This window comes from Lolium rigidum, chromosome 5 (assembly GCF_022539505.1).
Source record: "Lolium rigidum isolate FL_2022 chromosome 5, APGP_CSIRO_Lrig_0.1, whole genome shotgun sequence".
Lineage (NCBI taxonomy): Eukaryota > Viridiplantae > Streptophyta > Magnoliopsida > Poales > Poaceae > Lolium > Lolium rigidum.
Window position 1 is genome coordinate 134450666 of NC_061512.1, and position 14229 is coordinate 134464894.

At 44.6% G+C, this 14229-nt stretch overlaps 3 protein-coding genes across 4 annotated transcripts in view; 2 read left to right on the plus strand and 1 right to left on the minus strand.

Moving 5' to 3' along the window:
• Window positions 1-3719: 3719 nt before the first annotated feature.
• On the plus strand, window positions 3720-8292 carry LOC124652544 (protein NUCLEAR FUSION DEFECTIVE 4-like). The gene is given in 4 exon segments (XM_047191574.1): window positions 3720-4112; window positions 6668-7548; window positions 7648-8113; window positions 8115-8292. Coding segments are annotated over 4 exon segments (1842 nt in total). The 5' UTR covers window positions 3720-3737; the 3' UTR covers window positions 8235-8292.
• A 1351-nt stretch (window positions 8293-9643) lies between these two features.
• On the minus strand, window positions 9644-10511 carry LOC124652547. The gene is made up of 3 exons (XM_047191579.1): window positions 10445-10511; window positions 10246-10356; window positions 9644-9956 (listed from the first exon to the last, which is right to left on the minus strand). The coding sequence occupies exons 2-3, from the start codon at window positions 10334-10336 to the stop codon at window positions 9829-9831; spliced, it is 219 nt and encodes a 72-aa protein (XP_047047535.1). The 5' UTR covers window positions 10337-10356; window positions 10445-10511; the 3' UTR covers window positions 9644-9828.
• A 207-nt stretch (window positions 10512-10718) lies between these two features.
• Window positions 10719-14229, plus strand: part of LOC124652545 (protein DETOXIFICATION 44, chloroplastic-like) — a 9828-nt gene continuing 6317 nt past the window's right edge. The window contains exons 1-9 of one of the 2 annotated variants that reach the window (XM_047191575.1): window positions 10719-11047; window positions 12067-12213; window positions 12319-12455; window positions 12845-12980; window positions 13134-13230; window positions 13352-13452; window positions 13655-13818; window positions 13898-13969; window positions 14043-14159. In XM_047191575.1, coding sequence (XP_047047531.1) covers window positions 10750-11047; window positions 12067-12213; window positions 12319-12455; window positions 12845-12980; window positions 13134-13230; window positions 13352-13452; window positions 13655-13818; window positions 13898-13969; window positions 14043-14159 — 1269 coding nt within the window. In that variant the 5' untranslated portion in view covers window positions 10719-10749. Of the gene's footprint in view, window positions 11048-12066; window positions 12214-12310; window positions 12456-12844; window positions 12981-13133; window positions 13231-13351; window positions 13453-13654; window positions 13819-13897; window positions 13970-14042; window positions 14160-14229 lie in introns of those variants that run through there. The other variant, XM_047191576.1, reaches the window with a different exon arrangement.

A 14229-nucleotide genomic window follows, 5' to 3' on the forward strand; every position in this document is an offset into this window, starting at 1 on the left:
TGACAGATCGGAAGCACGCATTATTTCGCGTCTTCCATAAACCCCATAGAACTGCCGCAATACCCACCAATACCACATGTTTATCTTTCTTTCTAAATTTTCGCTGCCAACTGCCAAACAAAATGTTGAATTGAAGTCGGCCTATTTTTAAACCCAAAAGCATTGTTGGCGGCATTAGATATATACCGCACCAAAGGACATGAAAAGAATAGTTGGGAAATAGTTCGTTCTCACCGCAGAACTGACATAACCAAGAGAGTGGACTTTCAGAGCTGGTGCTTGGTGAGCACCCGTATCTAGACCATCTATACTGCATCAAGATCCGTGCAAGTTATTTTTGTTTCCCTCTCAAATAATTTCTCATTTTTGTATCTCTCACACCACACATTTACTCGAAAGTTTGCAGATCACTTAAACATAACAATTGAAATTTGGGAAAAATATTTTGGATTTTTTATTTCATTTTCTATATATGTATTTCAAGAATTTATTTTCAATTTTAAATAATTTCAAATTTAAATTTGCACAAAAAAATCTGAACTATTTTTCCTGCATTATATTTTTTATTTTTGAGTGACCTGCAAAAAATCAAATCAAAATATTACATAGTTTGGAAGATTAAAAAAAGACAAAATGGAAAAATGTGCAGGTGCGCTCTGCTCCATTCAACATTTCCCCATAACCAATCACCTTTCCAGCCTCTGCGATGCAAACTATTTTTTGTCAAAATACTCCTCTTGACTACCAGCCAGAGGAAAACTTTCACTTTGGCTAGCACCTTAATTTTCCACAGAAACTTAAAAGGAAATCCAAAGGATCTCCATTTTAGAGCTCTATAGACAGATCTAACCAAGAACCCTTGAGGGTCCAGTTTCCATTTAATTGTATCATTCTCATCAGAGAGAGCTACAACAACACACATTGCAATGAGTGATTCCCACATCCGCAGCACATTGTCTGTCAGAGTTCATCGGAAATTAAATTTTACTCCATCTCTCTGAAAGGGCCTCATAATTAAATTTTACTCCATCTCTCTGAAAGGGCCTCATTAACAGTTATCCCTTTATTTTCACAAATATCATTACGATTTCTATATTTAATCGCAAAGGGCTCATCACCAATCCAGTGATCTTCCTAGAAACGTGTCCTACCATTCCTGAGCACTCGAGTGCAAAAAGGAATGGAAAAGGTCACGAACTTTTAGCAAGCCACGCCAAAACCAAGAGTCGCTTGTTTTAACTGTATCCCCTTTATTGTAAAGAAGTTTTTGCCATAAGCCATCAGAGGTTTCAAGTTTCCGGATCCATTTACATAGAAGAGCTATATTCATGCAACCCAAAACTTTAACACCTAAGCCCCAAACTCAATTGGCGAACAAACAGTTGCCTAATTAACTAGATGATACTTTTTGATCCCTTGATCCTCAGCCCAAAGTACGTAGACGAGCACCAAAGAAATAATTTTTTTTCTTCACCCCCTTAGGAAAAGGATAAAAGTACATCATGTATAAGGGAGTACTATTTAGACTAGATTGAATTGGGATCAGTTTTCCTTGCCAGTAGGTAAACTTACCTTCCATAGATTCCTCAGCTTTACCCCAAGATTTGTTCAGCAAACGTGTTTGGTCCACTGGAATTCCTACATACTTCATTCGTAGGAAATCATAAACACAGGAGAAGATCAAACCATATTGTTCCTTCTTGGTAATTGTATCCCCAAAACAATATAGTTCACTCTTATCATAATTGATCTTAAGATCAGACATCTGTTCAAAAATACAAAGCGGAAATTTCAAAATTTGAGCACTTTGGATATCATCCTCAATGAAAAAAAAAACAATGTCGTCTGCATACTGGAGCAGCACTAAACCTCCCTCCACCAAGTCAGACACCAATCCTTTAATTAAACCAACATTTTTTTACCCTTTCCATTATGATAGCTAATCCATCAGCAGCCAAGTCAAATAACAAGGGTGACAGGGGATCACCTTGTCATAAACCTTGGTAAGTAGGGAAATAAGGTCCAATGCAGTTATTTACTTTGATCTCAACATTCCCCCTACCATAGTTTTCATAATTAAATCGCAGAACTTTGTCTGGAAATCCTTTTAGATCGACGGAGGATAGTCGCTGGGTGGCGCCGCCGCCGGTGTACACATACGATGCACACTCGTCGCATGCATGATTTAGTACTACTCATCCGTCCAAAAATATAAGGCGTCTAAAGATTTATTAAAAATCAACATTTTCTCAGTTTAACCAAGTTTAGACACAAAAATATGAAGAATTACAATATTAAATTAATATCAATAGATTCACCATAGATTATATTTTCTTAATGTTCCTATTCAATATTATAGTTGTAGATTTTTTTTCTAAATATTTAATCAAAGTAAGTAAGATTTAACTTTTAACTAGTCCTTTAGATGTCCTGCATATTAGGACGGACGGAGTTCAACACGTAGTACATAAACATTTTACATTTTAGGACGGAGGTGTTAGATGTATATATTTGTATATTGTAGTTTCCCCAGATGTTAGGGGGCTTCCTGCATATTTGCACCTGTACATGTACTATATATTGTGGCCTTTGGCCCCCTGGTAATACAACAAGCATATTACTTTAACATGGTATCAGAGCAAAATTGGTCCTCCTCTCCGTACGGACGTTTTTCTTGAAGACTTGTTCCCGGCCGCCCCGCCGCCGGCTTCTTCCCGGTCGTCGCCGGATCTCCTCTTCCCGGCCGCATCCTCTCCGTCCCCGCCGGCCTCACCGGATCTTCTCCGTCCGCCCGTCCCGCGCAGCTCCCCTGCTCTCCGCCAGTCCCACGCGCGGCCGTGGAATCTTCTCCGTCCGCCCGTCCCGCGCCGCTCCCTGCTCTCCACCAGTCCCGCGCGTGGCCGCCGCGCGTGGCCGTGCTCGCTTCCTGCATATTTGCACCTGTACATGTACTATATATTGTGGCCTTTGGCCCCCTGGTAATACAACAAGCATATTACTTTAACAGGAGGGAGTACAACAGGTAGTATACATAAGGCAGCCGAAATGTCGCGCTTGATTAATTATATTATGAGTTTGTCTACTGGAGTCTAATACACACCGCAGCGGCGCAGCCGCAGGGTTTCAATCATCCAGGACCAGCAAATTACATACGACGATCAGCGGCCAGCGAGAGCCGAGATGGAGCCACATGCACCGAGATGGGTCCAAATCGACGGAGGAGAGCCGCCGTATCGGTGGTGGCGGCCGCCGGTTAATTTGCACATAGTATACGCGCCGCCCCTGCATTTCTTCTGGCTCGGTCGTCTATATATGCATGGTTAGGAGCACTAGATACCATTAAGCCAACGAAACTCTTAATCAGTGATTTGTCCCATTGTCGTCCATGAGCTAGCAGCCGGACCAGAGAGCACTGATTCACGTACAATTGCACATGCTTACGTACACATACGCACACAGATGAAACAAAAGGAGAGCTGGAGAGGCAAAATTGTCACTTTTCGGAGCGATGGATCATCATCTGAACATTGATTAAGATAGCAGCCTAGCTAAGGCAGACCATCGAGGGACAGCAGTCGGACGCTGCGCAGGTATATATAGACAGAGGGGAATTCGGACAGAGAGGAGGAGGGAAAAATAAGGAAGGAAGGAGGAAGAAGCTACGCATATCCTCCTGTCCTGTCCTCTCCGTTGGCGGGCGCCGACGAGGGGGAGGCGGCCGGAGAAGAAATCCATCAATGGACACCGGCAGCTTCGGCGGCAGTCGTCGTAGCAACAACGTCCATGGCGTGGACGGCGAGTGGCGGCGTTGGGCGGTGCTGGTGGCGACGGTGTGGGTGCAGGCGCTGACGGGGACCAACTTCGACTTCTCGGCCTACTCTTCGGCGCTCAAGGCCTCCATGGGGGTCTCCCAGCAGTCGCTCAACTACCTCGCCACCGCCTCCGACCTCGGCAAAGCCTTCGGCTGGTCGTCCGGGCTGGCCCTCATGTACATGCCCCTCCCGGCCGTGCTCCTCCTCTCCGCCGCGCTCGGCCTCGCCTCCTACGCGCTCCAGTACTGCATCCTCCTCCCACCTTCCTCCACGCTCGCCGCCGGCATCCCGTACCCCGCCGTAAGTACTCATCATATCTTCTCCGGCCATCTTCCTTCCATTAATTAATTATTACACATACGTGCTCGATATTTTCTCACTGGTTTGTCATGCATACGTATGGTCACGATAGCTTAGCTTAGCTAAGCTATCTGCTTGATTTTGGAATCCGTCCTGGATGCTAGAGCGCCACCCGCATCGCTGTCGCGAAGTGTTCTTCCGTCATCGTCGTTAATTACACGTAGCCGTCGTCCGTTCAAGAACCGATCGACGGGACTGCAGTAGCTACCAGGCCATCGTCGTCTACGGACGACGGCGACCGTGATATTTCTATCGCACGATGCGACGAGACACATCGACTCATCGACCGATGGATTGCTTGGTAGCAGGCAAGGGATGGTTGCTCCAAGCGGTTAGCTAAGCACGGCCACACGCACGTGACTGGAAGGTTGGAAGAATGTGGAGGGAAAGGCTGGCAAGTCAAGGGAGTGGCTGCCGTCGACCACCGCCTGGGGCCTCAGGTTTATTTTCAGGAGCTGCTAGCCTGTTCCTGCTAAATTTATTTCCCCATCCAAGTGTTGCTTTCCAGCGTCAAATCGTTTCCCAGGCAACCCAGTCTTTGCTTACTCCCGTTGCTCGTCTTACCTTACCAGCAACCTGTGCCATGGGATTGTGTGGTTGGTAATTTGATTATTACCACTTCACTGTCATTCAGACACTTGTGCTGAATTTCGTGGCGACCGAGCTAACCCTCTGGAGTCTGGAGTGCTAACTAGAGCTCATCTAGATAAAAGAAAAAAAAACAAGAAACTAGTTGGCCTTCACCATCCAGCACAAGTGCAACATGCCAGAAGCTATGCTATCAGCTTGCTCTTCCTTTACTTCTATATTTTTCCTATTCCTCTTCCTTTCACATGGATGGAGAAAGGGGGAGTCAAAAAGGAAACAAAAGCATGAATTCCTCCTCACTTTTCTACTTGCCGGATAGAACAATATATATCATCACCCAAGCTGAGCATGTCAGTCTACTCAGTCATGCTCCTTCTGTTCCACTTCATTTTGCAGCTTACAATTCCATGCATTCTCTTCACATCCTACCTGCCAGCACACCTTGCTCTCTGGTGTGCACATTAGCCACCTGCCATTCTTCTACACCGTTAATCTCACCTAAATAAAATTAAATTAAATACAGTACATTGTACAGTTGTACTGCAGTGGCATCACACCGTATACATCTTGAGAGTGCCCTGATATTAATGCTTCAAAATAATTGATCACGGAATGATTCGTCCACCTGCTTCGCACCGCACTACGCACTACTCAGGTATAGCATCCAGATTCCTGAAGGCAATAAAAAACAAAGCTATATCCGCAAAGAGAATGACCTGCCGACCTGCCAGTCACCGCAAAAACATGGCACCTGGAAATCCCAGAACGATACCTCAAGATCACACACGCCTGCTGCGTTGCACCCTCAGAACAACACCATGCAGCATAAGTGCAGCATGCATCATGCATGCCTGAACAACCAGATGATACTAGCTTGATATTCTTTTAAGTTTATTTTACTTTCCTATTCCTCTTCCTTCCCAAAGGATGGAGAAAGGGCAAGTCAAAAGGAAAAGAAAAGAAAAGTCTCCTCACTTTTCTAACGGCCGGATAGAAACAATATGTATCACCCATGCTGTGAGCATGACAGTCATGCTCCTTCTGTTCCACTTTCTGTCGCAACATAGTTTCATGCCTTCTCCTCTCTTCCTACCTACCAGCATGTGACATGAGCCACCTGCCCTTCTTCTACACGGTGTAGACTACACCATAATCTCACCTAAATTAAATCAAATACATACATACTGCAGGCATCACACCGTATACATCTCAAGACAGTCCCATGATTTTAACGCTTCAAAATAATTGATCACAGAATAGTTCATCCACCCACGGCACTAAACAGGCGTATGATCCAGAATCCCAGAAAGCAACAACAAAAAGGCAATATCTGTAAAGAAAAGGACCCCAAGCTGCAAAACATCGCAACCACACCGCCCAGATCGTTACCTGGAGATCACCGCAAGATCACACACGCTTGTTGCGTTGCACCCACGGAACAGCATCATCTGTACCTGCTGCTGCTTTCGCACCTGCTCCCATTTACCAGATCCAGCAAGGAGAATTAACATATGAAACACAGAGCATTAGCATCACGAATTGATAACAACTTGGAATTATTTCCCTGCTACTATGCAACCGATTGCCAGAGGCATCTGTACTCTCTCTGAGAGTTTACCTGAGATATTAACTGGACCATTTTCCCTCTTCTTATAATGCAATACGGGAGCTATAAATCACCACAAGTCAGTCTGTTGCACAGATGCAATGCATGTTACATACTCCCTCCGATCCATAATAAGTGTCGGTGGAGTTGTACTAAATCACCGACACTTATTATGGATCGGAGGGAGTAAATACTCCCAGTAAATAAGCAAAGCACCTAGAGGGATGTACCGATGATAAATTGTTGGACTGAATTTAATCAAATGATGGAGTAATTCTGATTTCTGTTGCATCCATCGCAGGTGTTCTTGGTCTGCCTGGTAGCAGGGTGCAGCATCTGCTGGTTCAACACGGTCTGCTTTGTGATCTGCATACGCAGCTTCTCGGCAAGCAACCGCCCACTGGCGCTCTCACTCTCCATAAGCTTCAACGGGCTCAGCGCTGCCTTCTACACCCTCTTCGCCAATACCTTCTCCCCTTACTCCCCATCCGTCTACCTCCTGCTCAATGCCATCCTTCCCCTAGTCGTCTCCATTGTTGCACTCCCAGCCATCCTCCTCTGCCACCCGCATGATAGCAACAGCGTCCGCACCACGTCAAAGCATGATAGGCGTGTCTTCCTCGGTTTCTACATCATAGCATTCGTCACCGGCATATATTTAGTCATCTTCGGATCTGTCACCACAACCAGTTCCGCTGCACGGGTCGTCCTCATGGGCGCCTTGGCCCTCCTCGCCCTTCCAATCATCATGCCTGCAGCCTCCAGCTGCTCTACTGTGGCCACACATGGTCCTGACCCTGCATTGCCACTCAGCAATGACGACCCGCAAAAGCCACTACTGCTCGACATTGATCACCAGAAGGAGATAGACAGCAGCATGACACAGAAATCAGTGGAGTGGCAGTTTGAGGGCTGTTGCTGCGGGACGATACTGGAGAAGGGCCGTGTGCTGGTTCTTGGTGAGGAGCATAGTGCAAAGAAGCTCATTCGGCATGTGGATTTCTGGCTCTACTACATAGCCTACTTCTGTGGTGCCACTGTTGGGCTAGTGTACAGCAACAACTTGGGGCAGATTGCACAGTCATTAAACCTACAGCCGCGGCTGACCATGCTTCTTGCCATTTACTCCTCCTGCTCCTTCTTTGGTCGCCTCCTCTCTGCACTCCCCGACTTCCTTCACGGGTATGTCTGTCTTACACTCTTTACACATTTACAGTGATACAAATACCTCAACTCTCATCAACTGGCCTACTAGCTAACTATACTATATATGCAATGCAGGAAGGTGTCATTTGCTCGGACAGGGTGGCTTGCAGCTGCGTTGGTGCCCATGCCAGTGGCTTTTTTCTTAATGTGGAAATTGCACGATGAAAGCACTCTGATAGCAGGAACGGCGTTAATTGGCCTGAGCTCGGGCTTCATCTTCGCTGCGGCAGTGTCAGTGACATCCGAACTATTTGGACCAAAAAGCATTGGCGTGAACCACAACATCCTCATCACCAATATCCCTCTTGGCTCACTCCTCTATGGCCAGATTGCGGCCTTGGTATATGACGCAAATGGCACAAGTAATACAGTACTGGACAACCTCACTGGCACAGTTGACAGCATGATAATGTGCATGGGCGCAAAGTGCTACTCGAACACATTCTTTGTGTGGGGTTGCATCACATTGCTGGGCTTGGCATCAAGTATAGCCCTATTCTTGAGAACAAGACTTGCTTACGCTACTGCTGATGTTCAGTCTAGATGTAAGCACCATAGCCAAGTTTCGAGTTGAAAAGGAACTCCTTGATCTTTTCCTCTCTGCTCTGAAATCATGGCTATGTTGTACAAGTTTTGGTTCAGTTCTAGGTGGACTGGGTTAGATGCAACACATGTAATTACTACATTACGAGATTCAACAAAGTGGGCAGCAAATTATCAGATTAGCAGCCCTACGTAAAAAGTAAAACCATTGTTCTGTTTACAGGGCACTGATGTTAACTTGAAGGCCCAAGAAAGTTGCATTAGCTTACAACTGACTGTTTCTGGCCTCACATGAACTCATCTATTTCTCCATGCTTACTACTTTAAGAATGGCGGAGTTCTGAAATTGGATCCGTCTAAAATGTAAGGCCTGTGCCTGAATTAGACATATGTAAGTAGCTTCTTTTAGTTTTTACCTATGTGACACGGCAAACAAGACAAAAAAAAAAAAAACAGTAAAAAGTGAGAAATAAACTTCTAGAATATTAATGGACAGCTAGGAAACCCAAGAATATGTTCAGTCGCAAAAATTCATACTTCAGTAGCAACAACCCCCATAACAGAGAGTAATCGCTCAAATAACGGAAGACCGGTTTGACCTCTCCAAGTGTATAGCTCTTTGTTATATTGATAAAAGATAGAAAGTACGGAATTCAAATGACATCCAAAATGGATGCACGTGAGCCGAAAGCCCGAAACAGAAAAACGGATCCTTATAAGGAAGAATACATACTGATGCAATATGGGCATACTCTTCTAGAACATTGCTAGAAGCTGCCATACAGCAATCTCTGAGAGACATGGTACATGTTTCGACAACTGCAAAAATGTCATATTCCATATTACGTCGTCCAATTGACTACACTACAAGCAAAGGATGGAAATGCAATTACTTGGAAGGAGGACCAATGGTAGCTTCTAGCTTGTTCCTATCGTTTCTCTTTTTCATCACGCTTGTGCCATGGATTCAAGGTTTCTCTCATACTTACTACATACTGGATCAAGTGGGATGTTAACTTGTAAGGCCCGAGGAGGTTGCACTACCTTAGTACTGAATACTGATTGCTTGTTTCTGACATCCCGTAAAATCATCTATTTTTCTATGTTTTCTGCTTTAGGTATGGCGGAGTTCTAAAATCAGATGTAACTAAAATGTTAGGCTTGTGCCCTAAATAAGAAAACAATAAGTAGCTACTTTTAGTATTTTACATATTTACCTCATGACACAGCAAACTAGATAAATACAATCTTAACAATACAAAATGAGAAATAAACTTCTAGAATCTGAATGAGTTGGGCAGCTGGGCAACCCGAGAATATCTATAAAAGGTTTCATACTTCAGTAGCAGCAATCCATGGCTCAAGAACGAAAGACAGATAGGTTTGACCTCTCTGAGTTTAAAATTATTTGTTATATTGCTAAAGATAGCAGTTATGGAACTTGACTGACACCCAAAATGGATGCATATGACATATGTGTCAAAAAGGAAAAAAGAATCCTTGTAGGGAAGAAGACACATGGATCCAATATGGGCAATCTCTTTTAGAAAATAGCTGGAAGCTGCCAACCAGCAATCCCAGAGATAAAGGGTACATGTTTCGACAACTGCAAAAAATGCTGCATTCCATATTGCCTCGTTCAAGGGACTACGATACAGCTGAAGGATGGGAGTGCAATTACTTGAAAGGAGGACCGATAATAGCTTGTGCCTATCATTTCTCTTTTTCATCACCCTTTTCATCACGCTTGTGCCATGGATTCAAGGCCTCTCTCATAGCTTGTGCTTCTGGACTGCTTTCCCAAGCTCTTTTTTCCGACTCTAGCATCGTAACCTGCTCATCTGTAGTAAGCAGAAAGCATCATTGCCATTGTTATGCACCAAAGAAGCCAAAGGAACTTGACAAAATTAATGGCACGGTACAATGTAAATTTCAATGGGCACCTAAAAGGGGAATTTTACACTGTTACTGATGGAAGTCCTGAAGGAATCCAGTTCAATTACTCGAGGAGGGGAATACCAGCAGTTAACATGTGTAAAGATGAAACTGTCTACAGTACATCTGCACTAACGATTTCAACCAGCTAATTACAAAGGGGCAGGATGGTGAATGGAGGAGGGAGGGACGCACAGAAGCCGGTGTGGATCATGAACAGCTCCATGCAGGCGCCTATGGCCGCGCCGCCGGCGGCGATCTTCAGGTACCACCCCGCGAACCTCATGCCGGACCGCTGGCAACAAGCTGCTCCATCCAGAAAGCCCAATCAGTTACACGGATCTTTTTGCGGGTAAATTATACGGAAATTGAGGGAGAGAGAGAGAACCGGTACCTGCAAGGTGTCAGAAGCAGCGGTCGCCGGAGAGAGGAGGCGGCGGCGGCGGCGGCGGCGGCAGCAGCAGATCGTGGTCGTGGCACAAGCTGACCGGCCGAGCCAAGGTCGAAGAAGATCAAATGGGTTGTTACGGCCCAAGCCCAAGGCCCAACAAAAACGGCATTTTTCGTCCACTGAAACCGCTCCTCACGTGCCACGGCTTCCACCCACACGCTCGGCTCGCGGCGCCGATGAGGGCCGTCGCCGCCGCCGCCGCCGTGCTTACCCTGGCCCCTTACCCGAGTCCGAAACATGTCTCCACCATGCCTTCCGGCCGCCTACGTCGCCGCCGTACTGCTACCGCTCGTCGGTGGCGCACTCCACGATGCCGCGGGAAGCCGAGAGTCGATGGCGCACTCGACGACGACGGGGACGCTTCTCGGGAACCAGAACCTGAGAGGAAGGAGGAGGATGCTGAGGTTGCGGGGCGCGGGGTGTTGGGGTGGCTCAGGCTAGATGGGGTTGGGATGGGCATCCTGAGCATCGCCGCGCCTGCTGTGCTCGCGCTCGCCGCCGACCCCATCGCCGCGCTCGTCGACACCGCCTTCGTCGGACATCTAGGTAATAAAACTTCTGGATTACAAGCCTGACCCATGTTAAGATGGCGTCTGGGCTGACATTAAGTAACAACATTCACAACCAAGATATGCTAACAAAAGTAGCATCATTCACAACGTTGTATGGCTGCGAGCCAGCAACCATTCTTTTTCGCAAATGGCAGTAGCTTTCGCTAAATACAGTAACAAATAAAGTAGAGAACATACTAAGTACAAATGATGTCAGGAAGGGTGGGGTGACCAACCATGCAAGATTACCCACTCTGCTGCGATACTTAATCATGTGTGCAGACTTGTACTGATGGTCAGATCATATTGACGGTGTCTGGGCTGAAATGAAAAATAGTTCAGTAGATAATACTAGTAGTGTTGGTATATTGGTACTCTATACAAATGATTCGGAAGCACCAAATGATTCTTTTTACCAAACATATTGGCATAAACGAAGATTAGAAGCAAAAACTCAATAGTGAGATGATGAGCTTCAAGGTCACATCGAGTGCAGCAAAAAAATGAACGTCAGGTGAGATGGGCATTGAGTGAGAGCGCAGGCACAACTTCTTCACGGCCACCTACAATGATCGCGTTAATAGGCCTGCGATGGCCTTAACAAATTTCCACCTTTTGGAATTCCTCTTTGATTAGCAATTGAGAGGGAGTAAAACACCTTGCCTACTAACAATTTTGCATGTCAGTAAGGAAAGTTGAAAGATGTGAGATGTGATGGGTTTGATTAAAGTGCATGGTCTATTGATGACTTTCTGTTACCAAGTGAAAGCGAAAGAAACTTAGTTGGTCACATAAGAGAACAGATGGTTACATAGGTGTAGGAGAGTGCAGAGAATTTCAGTGGTGGGCGGTTATAGAATTTTGATGGTACAGTATCAGTGGATATAAGTGTATGCTACAAACTTCAGGTCCAAATTTTGTAAAAGAGCATTCACAAAATTGTTATTTTTATTTATTTAAATTTTGAACTGCAACCGTTGTTAATCTCTTGATTAAATTGTACTCTATCATCAGGCTCAGCCGAACTTGCTGCTGTTGGTGTATCGATTTCGGTCTTTAATTTGGTGTCGAAGTTGTTTAATGTTCCACTGCTTAATGTGACAACATCCTTTGTTGCTGAGCAGCAGGCAATCGATATTGATTATGGAGGACCAGGGAAAAGTAAGCTAATCAAAACCTTAAAGATTTATGAAATGGCCTCCATTTTTGTGTTACACTAATTAGTGTTTAGTTCTCACTTAAAAGATGAATTTCGAAGATTTTCAGATAAGTTGGCTGGACAAAGGAAGTCTCTTCCAGCGGTTACAACATCATTGGCTCTAGCTGCTGGTATTGGGTTGATGGAAACCGTGGCACTTGTTTTTGGATCTGGGACACTGATGGACATTATCGGTATACCCATGGTATGGAGGGCTAGCTTATTGTCACGCCTAAACATATTGTATCTGCTTTTTGGCACAGTTAGTTAGGAGTACGTATTTAACTGGTAATGTTCAATTAAATGCCTTTTATGTTGCTGAGAAAATGGACCAACTTAGGATAAAACTCAAACAATTATACTGGAAGCGTAAGCATTGGTATGATCAGAATTTTTTTTTTACCTGTGTTTTCTCATCTGTGAAAGGAACTGTAATCAGAGTTATTACTTTATAGTATGAACTGAATAGGGTAAATAGCAACTGAAACGCAAACTCTGCTTCAGTTTAGTCATTTAGACCCAATTATTTAATTATGTATTGTTCTTATATCAACATAACTCTTGAATACAAGTTGTTCTTTGTTACCTAAACAGGATTCTCCAGTGCGAATACCAGCAGAGCAATTTCTTACTTTTAGGGCATATGGTGCTCCACCTATCATAGTAGCACTTGCAGCACAGGGTGCATTTCGTGGGTTGATGGATACAAAGACTCCTTTGTATGCTATTGGTAAGATTTAGTAAACAATTGGCTAAACGGAATAAATGTCAGGCAGTTTCTTGCCTTTTACAGTTCTGAGTATCTGTAAGAATCAAGTTCCAGGAACACATGCCCTGCACCTGCATGTGTTTGCCATTTTTGACATGTATGTTATGCATGCAGGTGTAGGTAACCTAGTAAATGCAATACTTGATGCCATACTTGTTTTTCCGCTTGGTCTAGGAGTAAGAGGTGCTGCCCTGGCAACTGTCACCTCTGAGTATGTTAAAGCCACCATGAGAATCTAATGTACTTTCCTCATTGATGTCTTGTAGTTTCTCCTCTTAGTTATGTTCATCCATGGTCTCTAATTCTCTGCACAAATATTTCCCTGTTAACAGGTACTTGATAGCTTGCATCCTACTCTGGAAGTTGAATAGAAAAGTAGTACTCTTCTCAGGAAACATCATTGGTGGGGGAGTACTCCGATATCTGAAATCAGGTTCATGAATATTCCTATTCTTCATTCCATTTTCCAAAGACTTAAAAGTATTAGTTTTGACATTTGATATCCTGTGATGAGACTTCACGAGTAATTCTTCGTTTAAATAATCCAAATTGCTGATCACCACTTCACATCGATATGGTATCCGATATTTCTGCAGGGACATATAGTATCCAGTTTAAATTGAATTGCTCTGCAGGTGGATTGCTGATTGGTAGAACTGTCGCAGTACTCCTCACCATGACACTGTCAACATCCCTCGTTGCAAGGGAAGGACCTGTTCCAATGGCTGGTCATCAGTTATGCTTGCAAGTATGGTTAACAATCTCTCTACTCAATGATGCACTAGCTCTTGCTGGACAGGTCTGTACATTTATACAACGTGGCATTTGATTTCTATCCTGTTGCATTCAAATGTCAAAGCATCTGTAAATCAATGCAGGCTCTACTTGCAACTGAATATACGAAAAGGAATTACAAGCAGGCCCGCATGGTTCTATACAGAGTTCTGCAGGTAAATGGTACTGTTGTTGTCTTCTTCCTTGCCGTGAGGCGCAAGATGTATGTTCATTTATTCTGCTATGCAGATTGGAGGCGTGAGTGGTATGGCATTGGCTGGGATCCTATACTTTGGATTTGGGTCTTTCTCCTTGCTGTTCACTGATGATCCAGCAGTTCTGGACATTGCCAAATCCGGAGTCTGGGTAATGAGAAATTAAGAACTACTGAAAGAAACATTCAAAGTCGGCACTAAAAGCTTGGTACCATGATACT

Coding starts and splice junctions, on each gene's coding strand:
- LOC124652547 (XM_047191579.1), bottom strand. CDS start 10,336: ATGAGGTTCGCGGGGTGGTACCTGAAGATCGCCGCCGGCGGCGCGGCC. Junction 9,957..10,245: donor CATGATCCACACCGGCTTCT/GTGCGTCCCTCC, acceptor TGCTTACTACAG/ATGAGCAGGTTACGATGCTA.